This window comes from Eumetopias jubatus, unplaced genomic scaffold (assembly GCF_037043125.1).
Source record: "Eumetopias jubatus isolate StellerSeaLion01/CBP00866 unplaced genomic scaffold, mEumJub1_p1.0 scaffold_8, whole genome shotgun sequence".
Lineage (NCBI taxonomy): Eukaryota > Metazoa > Chordata > Mammalia > Carnivora > Otariidae > Eumetopias > Eumetopias jubatus.
In genome coordinates this window covers 94,000,824-94,017,315 of record NW_028274814.1, presented here as the reverse complement: position 1 = coordinate 94,017,315, position 16,492 = coordinate 94,000,824, and the positions used below count along the sequence as shown (strand labels likewise).

Below are 16,492 nucleotides of genomic sequence, written 5' to 3'. Positions count from 1 at the left end.
TTTGCCTAATGACTAAAAACAAAACAAAACAAAAAAACACAGCGTAATTCAAACTGCTTAAACACAGCAGTGAAACAAAGTCACAAATACCATTTTTTCCAATCCCTCTTCATGCTCTTTCCAAAACAGAAAATTAACTCTTTTCCCTTTCCCAACAATGCTAGCTAAGAACATTCTGGAGTGCTAGTTTGAAGGCAATTCTGAAGTTCCAGAAATAGTTATTTGTATAGGTGTTGAATCCCAAAGCAAAAAGATTACAGAAATTCAAACAGAATATAGTATTAATCAATTTAAGAAAGAGCTTTGAAGAGATCTGATAAAAGAGAATGAGTGGAAGCTATAATCTGCTCTGAGTATATCAGATCTGGACATTCCATCTTAAATTTAAATCGCTGTGTTAGTGTCTAACTTTCAATTTTATACGTGATGCACGTCTCTTACTTTTTTTTTTTCTAAATATATTGGTTTCTTGGTTAGCTGGTCAGTTGGTATTTTTTCACTGGGTAAGAACTCTGATTAGCAAAAGAAGCAGTCATGGGAGATTGTGGCGTAGGGTATGATAAGACCAAGTCTGGGTTGGGGAACACCTACAGTATTCCCTTGTTTTAAGCAAATCCCACTTCTGCTGCAGGAAGCCACACTAAGTAGTTTTTCTGCTGTTGGTGGCAGGAGGGGTGTAAATAAAGATGTGAGGTAGTTCTTTCCACAAGAGGGAAATATTTGTCTACATAACCTCCCTGCAATGTCTGACAAATTACTAGAGCATCTGCTTGCTGTCATCTGTAAGCAAACTCTTCACTTGGTATTAACTGAACTTGATAAATCATGAGCTAGTTGCAGTTTACAGGCCCTATTTTCTGGTCCAGCCATGGCAGAGAGACACAAAACCCCCAAAAAACATGAACCAGAGACCACCAAGTACAAGAACTGCAAAGGCATAAGCATTAAGAAGCATATGGGGGAGCTGGTGAGAGCACATATGGATCATTTGCCAGAACCTGGGCACAGAAAAGAATAGACTGGTGGGGAATAATTTACAGACTCTGCTTCCACAGCTTCTCACTTTGAAGGTTAAAAAAAAGAAAGAAGGAAGGAAGAAAGAAAGAAAGAGAGAAAGAGAGAAAAAGAGAGAAAAGAAAGAAAAAGAAAGAAAGAAAGAGAAAGAAAGAAAGAAAAAGAAAGAAAGAAAGAAAAAGAAAGAAAGAAAGAAAGAAAGAAAGAAAGAAAGAAAGAAAGAAAGAAAGAAAGAAAGAAAGAAAGAAAGAAAGAAAGAAAGAAAGAAAGAAAGAAAAAGAAAGAAAGAAAGAAAGAAAGAAAAAGATTTGACATTCTAGCAGGATATAGAACATGGCCGCAGAGTCTGTATAAAGGACAAGTAACATAGAAATATTACAGGGTAAGGAATAGGGTATCCTGAGAAAAGCAAGAGTTGCCTACTAAAACGTTAGTCTTTCTTACTTGGAACTTGCACATTTATACTGAGCTAATAAAAAAAAAATCAATTATAGCTGACAATGTTTGCCTTCTAAACTCTCTCCAGGCTACCAGACCGGGAATATCACCAGAAAGAGATCAGGAGTTAAATTATAGTTAGAAAAGGGGAGAAAATTAAGGTAGGACATTAAATTTTTATTCTGAAATTATCTCTGGCCACGACAATAAAATGTAACAAATATTCACTGAACAGTCTTACTCCTGTCTTCAGCTGTACAATACATACAGTATCATAGAACTGGCCACTAGGATTAAAATCCACCAGAACATATTTCATGTTAAGTGGCGACAGCAGCATCTCACAGAAATGTTTACATACATATATACACAGTCCACATTCAACCATTTTCACATATTTTCAGTACACACAGTTGCAGCATATTACAGTCACGTGTCTAAGTTGTTGCTCGATAAAAACCCAAGCCACTGCCTAGACATAACTGTAGCAGTTGAGCTGAGTATAATTACAATTAATTTTATATATGTCCATAGCAGAGAGATGTACAAGCCCCTAAGAAACAGAGTTGACAAATACTTTTTTTTTAAATGCTACCACAGCATTATGTTGGGCGATATTAAAACCTTTACCAACCAAATCAGTTTTTTTAAAAAGTCTTCTGCTTACCAGAATTATTCTCGATGAAAAAAATTACAAAAATGAATGCTCTCTTTAAAATAATTCACACTTTTAAGATTCCAATATGGCCCAATGCTACTGATGCCTGAAGTGTTGCCTAACCTCCTGATGGAGTCCTTGAACACGACTCCCAACCACGCATTAAGTTTAAAAGTGGCTTAAGTGCCTTGCACCCAAATTGTAAAAAGCCCTGGCCATCCGTACTAGAGCCAGGCACATAGAAAAGGAATGCACTTTGGTTCATACCAAATGCCCTGGGATTAATCACACTATAAAATTAAATGGTTTGAGGTAAATTTTTACAAATACAGTTGATTTTTGTCTAGTGTTAGCATAACAAAAAAATATCATTTAAAAAATCAGTCTGATGTTAAAAGATACAACAAAGACCATCTTTAACCCCTTAAACATAGGAATTTCCCGTGTAACTAACCGGTGGTTACCTTTCTCACTGCCTGATGATGAGTCACGCCTTATGGTTTCTATTAAGGCCTGTAAGTAACTAGATATTTAAGACAGATGTATCTCTGCAGAGGTGGGTTCCATCCTCACCACCTGGTATTCAAAGAGTTAAAGAGGCCAAAAAACGCATGCCCTACAACATGGCATTCGGAACAAAAGGCACATTGTTAACACTAAGGGCACAACTTCTCCTCTACGGTTGATCTGAACTGTCCAGCATCACCGTGCTGTTCCACTGTCGTAGCAACGCCCTGACGTGGTCATGCGCACTGTGGAGGTACGAGGACCGGAGCCAGATGAGACTGCAACCAAAGACAAGACACCGTGCTAGTCTGAGGTCTGAAAACAGCTCAGACATCCCTAGACAATGGTAACCTGTGAGACCAAGGACTGTTTCCAAGCCAACTCCTAGTAGCCTAGTACAGCCCCTCATTTAAGATCACAGAGATGCAACTTTTTTTTTCTTTTTTGGACATCGTAATTAAGCTCGAATTTTTTTTCAAAGCAGCCCTGTCACTAAACACTGAACATGGTGGCTCTTATGAATGAAGTAAATTTCACTGTATTTGGGGGTGGGGGTGCATAGCGCTGCACTTAGAGTTTGGCTTAAAAGTTTCCGGTTACATTTGTGACTATAGTCACAAATGCACTATTGGCATCTTAAGAACCAGTTTTATGCGGTGGGGTAAAGACAAGCAGTATTAGTCCAGCTATAGATTTTCACATGTATTTTAAAGGGATGTTTCTTCTATTAACGGCAGGCTCAGGTTCATGTAAACGTGAAGTGAAGATGAGGCTGGGTATGGAAGAGGAGTCTTGCAAGGGAAGAACAGCCTTTATGTTTTTATTTTACTGACCTCAAGAAGCAAACCATCATTCAGAGGCTTATGGTTTTACAAAGCCACCATACCAAGTCTTACACTTGTTATGCCTTTAAGCCAGAATTTCAATAATAAATACACAATCTTTAAATTCTATAAGCCACTGATTGGGGGTATCATCACATGAGCATCATTTAAAAAGCAACTTACTACCATATTATTGCACTTCCACGGATGACACAGAAATGTATACGATATGCTAAAGAATTTGACTAGGGGAAAGCAGCTCTAATTTCTAAATACAGAAGTACAAATTAATTTATCAGTGACACCCTTAAATAGTAAAGCAAATAACAACATCACTATCTTATTAATAAGCTAAACGTATTACTGTGTTTTTTGGCAAATATCTGTAATATTTCCTGAGCGTTTTTCTCCACCAGCAACTGACAAAGCCTCAACATAAGTGTTTTGTTCCAAAAACTACTTTTTTTCTTTTTTAGTAAGAGAAACCGTAGGACTAATATTTAAAGAACTTAACCGGAAACTTTCTTGGCCTCGCTGGGGACCATGCTTTAAGTACTTGTAAATCAATTTACAGGCAATACAATAATATCTGTGCATATAAAAGAGTATTTATCCTAATTTATACTACCCAAAACCTATTACCCAAACAGGCAAAAATCTTTCTATATTAAATTGCACATACTAAAAAATTTCTTCCACGTGCTTTGAAATTGGTAAATACCACTGCTCATACATTAGTGATAAAATACTGAATTTTTCACTTTGAAAATAATTATTCAGAGACGAAAATATTCTTTTACCTAACTCTCAGTTACTTTCCCAGGTAAAGTGTCATTCCCACAAAAACAATCAGTGCAATCCAAAAGGAAGTAAGATAGAGGAATGCAATTTGTGATTTTTCTAATGATGCAAATAAGTCAAACCATTTAACTCGAGATTGAGCTTCTCCTCCTTTAAATTTGTTAAAACTGGACTCATTGAACAGTCACAATTCCTTCTGTTCAGCAAGAGGATTTTCAACCTTCTTTCTTTTTAAAGAAAGAGTTGATGCTCTCCCAGGCTAAGAGAACCTTACAGTGGCACCTGAAAAGTGTGAACTCACTCTAATTTGCTAAACCTTCTTTGGAACTATGGAAATCCCCACCTTAAGTAGCTAGGCTGCTGTTCTTTTTTTAAACTGGGATATGAAACAATGGTCACAATCACAGCTGAAGTGTCTCTCTTCTGTATTAACAGTCTGGGATATATATTTGAAGGAAGGGGGAAAAAAAACCAAACATGAATGCAAGCAACAGATGTGTGGTGAAAGAGGAACAGAGAGGAGGAAAGCAGAGGAGGAACAGTTCATGGAATACATTTCTATATTTAGGTGCAAAACCAAGTCCATGATCTGAGGCTTCTTTACAAAACAGCTTGCTGATCCTATTAGAGAATTTGAAGGAACGCACACGTTTCCATTTATCCACCCAGGTGTGCTTGGCCAGCTTTTAGAAAGTCAGAATGCCAAGTGGGCATTTAAAACCTTGGGAAGGTCGTGTCTGTTTGACCACTGGTTTAGGAAAAAAAAACAAAATCTCTTAAGGTGCAGTTCTTCTTAGAGTATCATTGTCGCCCTGACCCTTCTCCCACCCTCGCTACCACCCACGTGACTTATGGAAAATGGAGGCAGGACCTGCTACACCTGTGCATGAACCTGGAGCATGGAGGGAGGAGGGGGCCCTGCGGGGGCAGTCGCCTCGGGGAGAATATACTATGAACCATAGGAACAGTGAATGTCTTTGACACCAATCTGTAAATGCGCAGCAGTCACGAAGTAATCAATGGCCTGCCACTGATGTTTATTACTCTGCCACACTAGATACAGTAAGGCTCATCATACTTTTAGAACACAAAAACAGTTTCAGGAAGTATAAAAACTTAAAGCATTGTCCCCATGTATTTTATAAAAACAAAATGAACAACTTTCTTACATTAAAATAAGTGCTGAAAAGATACAAATGAGTTGAGTTATTGAGCAAATAAAAACAGGTCTGAGCTACTCCTTTTCAAACCGGTAAGGCTCAGCAATGTCGTATCTTTCAGATTACCAGCATCAGGGGACTCAGCTCAGCTAACGAGTTTTGGCAACACTGTCCTCTGCTGAATATTCCCATTGGCATCTGTCATCTGTGCCAAATTAGTCCTCAGTTTGGAAGCCGAGCTGGAAGGCGGAGGTAACTTGGAGATGGATGTGATAGCACCAGTGCTCTCGGTTATCCTCTTCACGGACGTCTTCTCCCCCGTCGGAGGCTTTGGCAACCGCCTCCTCAGCCAGGGATGCCGTAAAGCCTGGCCAGGGGTCATGCGAACCGCAGGATCCCATTCTAAACACTGTTTTAAGAAGTCAAGGAAAAGGGGATCGTCACACCCCTTCAGTGCATTCCCCCACTCCCTGCTCTCGGGTGGGCCCCTCAGTTTCCCCCGCCGGGAACGGCCCCCGTTGAGAACCACAGAGCCGTCTGACAGAGTCGTGACAGTGCAGTAACGGGGATAACCCTTGGAGCTCACAAAATTTTTGGCTCGTTTGGACGCATCCAGCAGTTTCTGGGAGGGCATGCCCAAGAGTTCAATCATACAAGCCAGCTGGTCCCCTTCATCTTCCCCAGGCAAGAGGGGGTAACCAGTCAGGAGCTCTGCTAAAATGCAACCCAGGCTCCACATGTCGATGGGCATGCCGTATCTGGCGCCAAGGATCACTTCCGGAGCCCGGTAAAAACGGGACTGAATGTATGTGTAGACACGCTGATGCTCGTAACAACTGGAGCCGAAATCGATCACTTTAATACCGCTTCTACCCTGCTGCTTTAATAGAATGTTCTCGGGCTTAAGGTCACAGTGAATGATTCTGTTCTTGTGCAAAGCATCCAAGCACTGCAGAATCGAGTGGGCAAACTTGCGAACCAAAGGCAGGCTGAAGCCCTGGAACTTATTCTTCTTGATGAGCTCGTACAGGTTCATGCTCAGCAGCTCGAACGTCATGCAGATGTGATTCCGGAAGGTGAAGTTCTCCAGCATGTGGATGACGTTCATGGTGTTGTCCTTGTCTTGCTTGCGCAGGTGCTCCAGGATTCGGATCTCCTCCGCCGCCTGCCGGTGGAACCGCTTCTCATTCCGCACCATCTTCAGGGCCACGTGCTGGTGGACTTTGTGGTCGTAGGCCTTGACCACCTGCCCGAAGCTTCCCTTCCCGATGACCTTGAGGACCTCGTACCTGTAAGCCACGTGATCATGGGGCACCTGCACGTAGGATCCCTGGTCGTCGTCATAGCCCCCGTTGTTGGGCCCGCCCGTCATGCCCTGGCGCTTCTTTGCATTTGGACCCAAGAAATAGATTTCAGGGTAGCTGAAAATCTCATGGTGCTCGAAGGTGGTTAGTTTTTGCATGTATTGCTTCATTGCTTGTTCAGGGGTCAGGGGGGTGGCTTTCGCCTTCCCCAGGCCTTCCATAGACTTCAGAGACGTGGAGCTGCCCTGCCGTCTGTGGATGCTCTCCAGCTGCCGCTCAGGCACCACCGGCAAGCCCGCCTTCCCCACCGTGGTGAGCCCATTGGGTTGTGTCGTGAGCACTGTCCGCTTGTTACTGTTATCCTCGAACAGCTGCTGAACCTGGATCTGTCCGTGGCCGTGGCTGCCGACGTGTAAGTGATCATTCATTGTGTGCTTACTGCCGCCAATCTGGAAGGCAGAAAGCAACCGTGAGTAGGATGCAAGAGGTCTGTCTGTTCACATGGGGTACTTTCCAAGTCGGCCCCCAGCCCACCTTTACAAAATCCGATCTGTCTGAATGTACCGGCAGAGTCAGTTGCACTACATGGAAAGAGCTGTACGCCCAGGCAGGACCTCAGGAAAACCTGGACGGGGAGAGTGGACAGGCTGCTGACAGCCTCTGAGAAAATAAAGGGAAAAGATGAGCGGACTTGGTGAGGCTACGAAACTTGGGATCCTGAAATACAAGGACCCCAGGAGTGCTACACCTGACTGACCAGCAGCTTGCTGCACATATCCACGCTCTTCGGAGCAGGTTCCCTGTGGAGGCCGAGAGCGTCTGTCCTGGTCACTGGCCTCTCCCTAACGTTCAGCACAGGGTCTGGTACACCCCAGGCGTTCCCCTCAGCCCAAACCTAATATAAAACGCAACAGGACACGGAGAAAGCGTGAGCATGTAGTCTCTTGCTGGGTCTACCCCCTCCAGACTGTAACCCCTTTCACACTTAGTAGCTTCCTCGTTACCAGGAGGGCAGGGACCACGTCTGTCTTGTCCACTACTTTCTCCAATGTCTAGCTAGCTCTGTTGTGAAAACACGAGCATCTTCATTCTCGGTCTTCTCTACTACTTGGAAAACTGACTACACCTAGGAAAATGTATGAACCACTGGCACAAAAAAAAAATGTGCACTTTTAGGCTTGCGAGATTCCCATGTAGATATGCACTGTAGCATCCTGTAAACCCCTCATCTATTTTTAAAAATGTCTGGGCTTCATTGACTGTGATGACCATTTAAGGCCATTCAGTGCAACAAACCAACCACCACACAGTTTGGGGCCTTCCTTTGGTCAATGGCTCAGCTCTCTTCACCAGTGTTATTTCCGTGGGCTGCCGGGATACTCAGCTTTCCAACAAGCAATACAGAGTAGCGACTTCTATTTCAGGCACACAGGCCATCCCTGAACACTGCTGTCTAAACAAAGCTGACCGTGCAAGCCAAGGGGCCCCCAGCCTTCTACTGAGAAACTGCTTGGGATTTCTTTCAAGTGTTATTATTGCAAAGACGTGAGGGAGGGCAGAGCACTAGCAGCTAGGATCCCCTCTCAGTTAGGAGTTCTCGCTGGCCTCAGACAACCACCCACAAGTCTTAATGCATCCTGCTTGGTGATTTTTATATAAAATCTTAACCATCAGTTCCTCATTCACAACCCAGCTCATTCACTCAACCAAGATGATGGGCTAAGGTCTAGCCACACAAGTGGCAGAGTCCCTGCCCTGCAGGAGCTTATTACAACCAATCAGCTAAACGCTTTGCGGTAGTTTTTCTGTGAGATCTTTCTGAATCCTACCCTTCCGGCTTTATATACTACCCAAAGAGTAGAAGCAGTCTGTGTATGTCATATGGCAAGTGAGGAAGTGGTTTGGAATCACCTGGATTCCAAAATGAAATTTCAAGTCCTTCTTAGTAGCAGACCAAGACCTTCGCATTTTCTTTAACTGACATGTCACCTGCACAGTGATTATGTGAGGAGTGAGTTTCCTCCCTGCTTGCTTCTAAAACAAAGTAGAATATGGTATAGTCCCTGGGCCTGTCCGAAGTGTGACTTCATAGATTGAGGGATTTTACTTCTCAGACCAATTTTGTGAAGACTTCTGGTCAAACCCTTTTATTAAAGTCACAGATGATAGCTCATGCTAAGGTGAACTTTCGTCAGGGTAGCTGGACAGGTTATTTTATCCCCATTCGATGCCAAAAGCAGAATGGTCCATAAAAATGAATCAGCAAGTCCATGAGTATATATAAAAGCAGTACTGGCTTGTCCAACTGCTTTTGTTCCCAAGCCCACACTCTGCACCCCTCCATCTCCACTGTGGTCTTTCAAGCACCAGGAAATACAAGGACCTGAAATTCCAAAGCTATCTCTTCTAGAGAAGCATTCTCTCCGGGGCAGGAAGGAGGGATTCAGAGGAAAAACCTACATTACCAGTGTACATGCTACTAGGGACAAAATTGACCTTGGGGCTTTAGCAACTCCTAAAAGGATAGCAAAGCAAAACTTTCTGAGAATCAGAAATTCACTTGTTTTTGCAACAGCAATTTCATGTTTTGCGCAATTAAAAACATAACCCACAAGTTTAGTGGCTAGCACCAGAGAGAGCTTGACAATGAACTGGTTCACCTCCTACCTCTCCCAACTCCTTCTCTGGGTCTTCTCAGCTGTCTCAACTATTAGTCCACCTACTCCTGGGTGGGTTCAGGGGTTCTCCAGGGTTCAAGCCTCAACTCTCCTGGCTTCTCAACTCCCATAATTCTCCCCGGTTGGTCATGACCACAGCCAGGGCTCCAGCAACCGCCCAAGGGCTGACGTCTGCCACGTCTGCCACCTCTAGCTGGGGCCTGCCCAATTTACCCTCCTGAGCCCTGGCCCTTGTGTCCAACTACACAGACCCACGGCCTTTCCCACAAGCAATTCAAACTGAACTGATTTCCCTACCCAAACCATTTCCTCCTCCCATACCCTCAATTTCCAATAAATAAAAGGCTTCACCGCCACAGTCACTCAAGCTTTACATCTGGAAATCCTTCTCAGCGTCTCCCTGACCTTCCGAGGCCCCATTAAGCCTCACTGTCTCTCTCCCTCCTATTCCCTCTCCGTTGACCGGGTCTCACGGCCCACTCCTAACATGCCCCCTGGCTTCTCGGTCTAGAATTCCTCATCTCTTCTCTCCAAACTACTTCTAGAGTTGTCACTGAAAACAGTCCATCTGACATTAACCTCACTTTTGCTCAAGGGCCTACAACTGTACTCCTTTTCCACAGATAATACAAGAATTGACAGGCAAGGACACCAGGTTCTAAAATGTAGCACGTAAGTGACCTCAGTCCGTCCTTCCAACGTCATCTACCACTGTTACAGTTCTCTCTGCGAGTAACAACGCTGGGTTCCCCAAGACCCGTGGAGACACCATGCTCTTTCAAGCTCCTCTGCTTTTTGGTGGAGTCGTGTTTCATAGTGGTGACGAGTCGAGGCATTTTCAATTAGACACACAGGAAATGAATCCCAGCTCTATCACTTACTAAATGTGTGGCCTTGGACGCTTTACTTAATCTCTCTGAACCTCAGTATGCTTGGCTGTAAAAAGAAGGCAACAGGGCTTCTCATTAGGGCTATTAGATTAAATAAGGTAAAATGTATGCAGTGCTTCGTAAAGAAGAGCTATTATCATCATCCTTTCCAAAAGCTGCTGGGAATCTCCTTCCTAACCCCCCAGCCTTCAATGTCCAGTTCAACTCTCACCTCTTCTGTGAAACATCCCCTTTCCTTCCCTGTGCATTTAGCCCACGGTTAGACCCGATAGACTGTTAAGGCCTATTTCATCTTATTGAAGTGTTTTGACACCTGATGCACCCACCTGGCTGTGAGCGATTCAAGGGCGGGGTCACCTCTTATCTTTGTTAAGTCCCTATTAACATAAACCCAAACATACAGTAAGCACTCAGGTAGTATCTATTGAACGGAAGAACACATGTTAATAAACCCTTGCTAACTGATACCTCTCCGAGTTCTATTTGGGAACTACCTTTGTACCTTCATAAGAAAACATGAAGTTAACGCCCAGGGAATTGGGAATCGTCCCTGGGGATCCAAGTCACAAGATGTTAGGCGTGCAGTGCATCGGCAGAGACTTAAGGCAAAATGACAGACGGTAAAATGGACCCAGAGTAGATGCATCAACTAGACACCTAAAAGCCATGGGTGCCACCTTAAAAACTCTCCAGATGTTACGGGGATTCAGTTGAGAGGCTGGAGTATGGGAAGGCCTTTGATCTCAAACACTGCAGGACTCTGTAATCAGGACGAAATTCAGAAGCACAATTAACTGATTATAAAAAAAGGGGGTGGAGGGAGCTCTAGAAGTGCTCACACTTTTTCCAGAACGCATACGCCAGGCCTACATAACGGTAAGGATATTAAAAACCTCTCACTCAGCCTCTTGAAGTCTCAGAACGTGGCTTATTCCTATTTGCCATGGCCCACCTACCATGGCTGTCACATTTAAAAATATACACAGAATGAATGTAGTTGTTAGATAAGTACAATGTATGGGTTCAAACAGAGAGACCTACAAAAGCCTTCTCTGCCCATGAAATAGTTTAGTATTAAAAATTATGTAAGAACAATAGTCTAATCAGTTTGGTAGTTTTAATCTCTTCCAATAATTAAGTGGAAAATAGCAGATATTTCACTGTGCTAACATTTTTGAGCATTCTGAAACTTCCCTGAAGTCATCTTAGCAATGTTCTATAGTGTCATGGGAACAGAACTGAGTGCAAAAAGGTTGGATTTTAGCTGCTCCTCAAACACAGACAGCCTGTGTGGCCCTAAGTCGAATTATCTACTTTTTCTTCTTCAAAATATTTCTATTTTTAAAATGAATGTACTCATTCTTCTTTAATCCCAATTATTTTATAAAGGTAAAATGGTAACTGGAGACTGCTTTAAACATCAGAACAGTTAGGGCAGTGATATAATACTAACATTTGGGAATTAAAAAAATAAGTGTATTATTATCTCCCATACAACATCAAAAGAAAAAAAAAAAAAACTAACAGGAATCGAGACAGTTACCGGCTACACTTTTAGGACAAACAGAAAAAAACAAAATGACTAAGTATACAATAATATATCCATGGAGATAGGGCACAAAAGGGCAATGGACTAAATAAATTCTGAAGTTCATAATCTTTATAATCACATATTTACCTGTCTACTATTTCATTTACAAGGGAAAATATGGGCAAGCTCCTGTGACAAGATCATTTTCCTCTCCTCAATACCCTTCCCCCCCCATTCTAAAACAGCTCTTCCTAAGTATAAGCGCTGTGGAATTAAAAACAAAACAAAACAAACAAACAAAACCTTATAAACACCTCAAAGACATATTATATGAGAGTATGGATCTGCAAAGGTTCCTGCATTTCTAACGAAATGAACAAAACTTCCTAGGATTAGCAGTGTCAAACTAGATGTTGAAGCTAGCTCAGGAGGGCCTGTGCTTTTAGCTCCAGCCTTGCTATGAATTGGCTGGGGAATCTTCACCAAACCAGTCAACCTGTCCGACTATTTCCTCATCTGTAAAATGAAAGAGGAGAACCAGACAAATGCTGTGGTCTTTTCAAACTCTCTTGTTCTAGGAAATCTGCAATGTTGTACAAATAAAATCAAAACTAAACCACAATCAAAACCTAACTTCACACTTCCCAAACCAAGTCTCTAATGACCAAAAGCAGTCTGGAATTTTAACCATAAGATACCACAACAAAATACAAGCATCCATTCCTGGGGGTCCTGAGAAGGACCCTCATATCTTTTCATTTCTGGTCCACTGCAGGCTGTTCCTCCAGTGGACACCTTCTGTTTTCTCTAATCTCGTTAGGTACATCCACTGGGAAAAAGGCTCTGATCTAGTAAGGCCCAGTCTTGGGAATCCAGATGCAAACCAAGTACTTTCTTTCCCAGGTCACACCAAGTCATGTGATTGCATCCACACGTGAAAAAAAGTCGACGTGATATTTTCCAAATTGTCAGACGATTCCAAACCAAACAAACAAATAAACCCCAAACCCTAAAGCCAACGGCAATTCCTCAACTAAAACGTCACTATAACAGGAACATTCACCCATAACATACAGAATCAACCAGCCTAAAGGATTCTCTTCCACCATCAACAGTGCAACACAGATCAGTTAACTTCTGTTTGGTGAATTCCTAGCCCTTGGTCACATGTGGGGGGGGGAGGGGAGGGAGGGAGAGAGAGACAGCAGGGAGGGAGAGAGGGAGAGAAAGAGAATGACTACCTAACAACAAAACGGTTCTCCTGTACAACTTGTGCACATTGGTCCAGGTCCAAGGGGCAGATACCCCACTGTGGCTATTCTCTCACAAATTCTCCAATAAAGGAGTTTCCCCACAACACCTGACCCTAAGAGCTGCTTCTCTGTAGACCAGAAATGGCCTTTTCCACAAGAATTCAACTTTCACTAGGCAAATGAAGCCATATTCCTCCCAAGCATCCCTCACGCAGAACCACCTTAGGCCATTCTTCTGGAGGATCCAACTGGAAAAAGGACCTGGGAAACCACCACCTCCTCCAAAAGTGCACACCTCCTCTAAGCAGTCACCTTCCAAGGGCGATGTCTGGGAGCTGAGAAAAGGTACATGCTGCAGTCAAATCCAGCTTGCCAATCTGCGACCACTAGTCCCACGATGGGCTCTCCCCTCCCCCTCCACCCACTGAGGGAGGGCAGCACCTGCCAGGTGCCCTGCCCTTCTCACTTCCAAAGCAAAGGCGCCTCTTTCCTTTTTAATAATATCCAAATGCAGAATCCTACAGGGGTGGCTTCTTGTTTTGACTGCTGCTGTGGCTCTTATTTTTGTTAATGTTAATTACAATTTCTGCTGTGCTCAAACTTGTAGCACTCATAAAACATGCTTCCACACGCGGGGGACAATTGGCGGTGCTCCCTGCTGGCTGGAGCCAGGCCTGAGAGGCTCTTTGGGGGATCGATTTTCCGGGCAGGACGGCCTGACTGTCCCCTAACACATATCTGTTCTATAAATACCCAGTACCCAATGTGATGGTGGTGGTGGGGGGGGGTGCTGGGGGATGTTTATCCGGTCAGGGAAAGGAGCTCTGGGAAGCAAGGACGGAAAAAAGAGGGAAAAAAGAAGGAAAGCAGCAAGGAGGAAGTTCCGAGGAAGAGGAGCGCAGGGGTGGGCGGGCTCCGGAGGGGAAGTGAGGGGCCCACGCCACGAATCTTCCTTTGTGGCTGCAGCTTTGGGCTCGCCCAAGTTGCATAGGGTGGCGTCCAAGAGGGGCCACTAGCCAGGGGCGTGGAGACACTCGCACTTCGACCTCTCGTCTCCCGGCGTCAGAACCCCACCGGTCCGGGTTGTTTATGCCCCGAGCCCCTCCCGCACCCCTTCCCCCCGGCCTCCCGCGGGGCTGGGTCTCACCGTGTGGGCTGCGGCGGCAGCGTTGCTGGCCCGGAGAGGCGGCAGGCCGATCGGGGAGGGCGGGCCGGTCCCCACTCCGCTCCGGGGAGCCCCCGCACCGAGCCCCGGGGAAGCCTGAAGCTGACGAACGGCGCTGTCCCCTCCTCGGCCTGGGAGCCACGCGCGGGAGGAGACAAAAGAGGGTCAGGGGAGAGAAAGTCACCCAGACCCCGTCGCCCCGCCCCACCCCTCTGGGTAGCGAACCCCGCTCTCCCCGGGAGAGAGGCTGGACGGTAAAAACAGGCGTCCGGGGGAGTAAAAGGGCGCCGGGACCCCGGATCCCAGGCGCGCAGCCCCGGGCGGGGCTCGGGCAGCTGCAAAGTTAAGTCGGGCGCCGGCGCGCGAGTTCGCGACCCCGCGGCTGAGCCGAGCTGGGCCGGGGCTGGGCGGCTCACGTTGCAAGCGGCCGCAGGCCGGGAAGAGGATTGGACCGCCGACAAGGGCGCGATGGCCTCGCCAAGCCCCGGGCTGGGGGAGGGGGGAAGAGGCCCGGGACGGCCCCCGCCGGCCGGGTCGGAGGGCTCCGCTCGGTGGAGCCCTGGGGCCGGCGTGCAACAATGAGCGGAGCCGAGGCGAGGGCGCGCCGTCCGCCCGGGGGCCCCAGCCGCGGCGCAGACTTTGTTCGAGGTCCCGCAGGCAGCGGGCGCCCGCGCCACGAGGGCTGGACACGGGCGGCGCGGGGGCCGGCGGGGGCGGGCGCCCGGGGCGGCGTGGCGGCCCGGCCCTCCTTACCGGTCGGGTAGGCGGCGGGAGCGGCGGCCGAAGGTTTCCTGGTTAACATGGCCGCTGGAGAAGAAAATGCATTTCAGGGCTGCTGTCTCCGCCGCCGCCGCCGCCCGTCCTGCTGCTACTTCTCCCGGCCGCCGCCGCCTCCCGGTCGCCCCTTGCGCGGGTCTCCGGCGCCTCCTCGCCGCCTCGCGTCAGCTACAGCCAGACACACAGAGTCCGCTGCATCCCCGCGGCCCGGGCCCGCCGCCGCGAGTCCCCCGCTCTCCTCCTCGCCGCCGCCGCCGCCGTCCTCCTCTTCCTCGGGCGGCTGCAGCAGCCCCCGGCCCGTGCACATGCCTCGCCCTCCCCTGCGCGCCGCTGGCCTCCCCGACTCCCTCACATAGGGCGCGGGGGAGCGGGCTGCGCCGCCAGGACCGACTCGCTCGGGAGCCTCCTCCCGGGCTCGCGCGCGCGCGCCCCCGCGCACACTCGCACTGGCGCCCGCGCGCGGCGCGGCCCGGGAGGGCAGCCCCGCCCCCGCTCCTCTCCGCCGCGGGTGCAGGCCCCGCCCTCGGACTCCCCCACCCCCACCCCCACCCCCCCAGCCTAGCCACACGCGCTCACGTACACCCCTCCCCCACCTCGGCCACCCTCCGGAGTCCCTACCCCACCCAGTCATCTGCTTAGCCACCCCTCCACTCCCCGGAAAAGTCTGCAGTCTCCGCTCGGCCTCCGCCTCCCCCTCCGGCCATCTGCACCGCTCCCCTCGGCTCCCCTACTAACGACCTTTTCCCCTCCCCGGCCTCCGGCCCCGGCAGCACCCCTCCTTTCTCCCTACAGCGCAACCTACCACTGCTTCCCTCCACCGAAATCGCTGCAGAGACCCCTTCCCTTCCCTGAGGGCCCCCAAACACATGGATTTTCAGCTTTCTGAACCCAATGGCTGCTCACAGACAATACTGTCCCCCCTCTCTGGTCCCAGGGGACTTAACCGGCCCCTCTCCCCAGTCTCTCATGTAAATAACTTAGTCGTGCAAGGGTCACCTCGGTAAGTCAAGCCCGAAAGAGGGCCGCAGCTTAGCTTGGTGAACCCCGAGCGTGGGTGAAGGAGGGGGCTGCCCTCCCACCTCCATCTCCAACACGCACACCCTCCCCAATTTACTGACACCAAGTGACCGCTTTCCAGTCTCTAGGACAGGGGAGGCTGAGAGGCGCTTGTGGATGGCTGCTGAGGAAGCAGTTGGCTGTGGGTTGCTAGGCAAAAATAAACATCGGAGACACCTCCCATTGCCTTACAACTCAGAGCCTTTCTCCTGCGCGGCCACTGGGAGAGACACACCTTCCTTTCAGCTCTCCGCCGTCAGGGAGAGACACCTTTAATTCTTCTCATTCCCAGAGACAAGTCTCTCTCCCTTTCCCTTCCGAGACACGTGGAGAATTTCCCTGCCCTCTCAACTTGCCATCTACGGCCTCTCTTTCCCTTGCAGACTGAAAAACTGCATGCCCAGCTCACACCTGCGTCCTGTCGTGTGTGGAACAT

General features: G+C 47.5%; 1 protein-coding gene across 1 annotated transcript; it reads right to left on the bottom strand.

Moving 5' to 3' along the window:
* Window positions 1-1,608: 1,608 nt before the first annotated feature.
* On the bottom strand, window positions 1,609-15,421 carry DYRK2 (dual specificity tyrosine phosphorylation regulated kinase 2). The gene is made up of 3 exons (XM_028110854.2): window positions 14,977-15,421; window positions 14,206-14,354; window positions 1,609-7,155 (listed from the first exon to the last, which is right to left on the bottom strand). The coding sequence occupies exons 1-3, from the start codon at window positions 15,023-15,025 to the stop codon at window positions 5,548-5,550; spliced, it is 1,806 nt and encodes a 601-aa protein (XP_027966655.1). The 5' UTR covers window positions 15,026-15,421; the 3' UTR covers window positions 1,609-5,547.
* Between the last annotated feature and the right edge of the window lie 1,071 nt (window positions 15,422-16,492).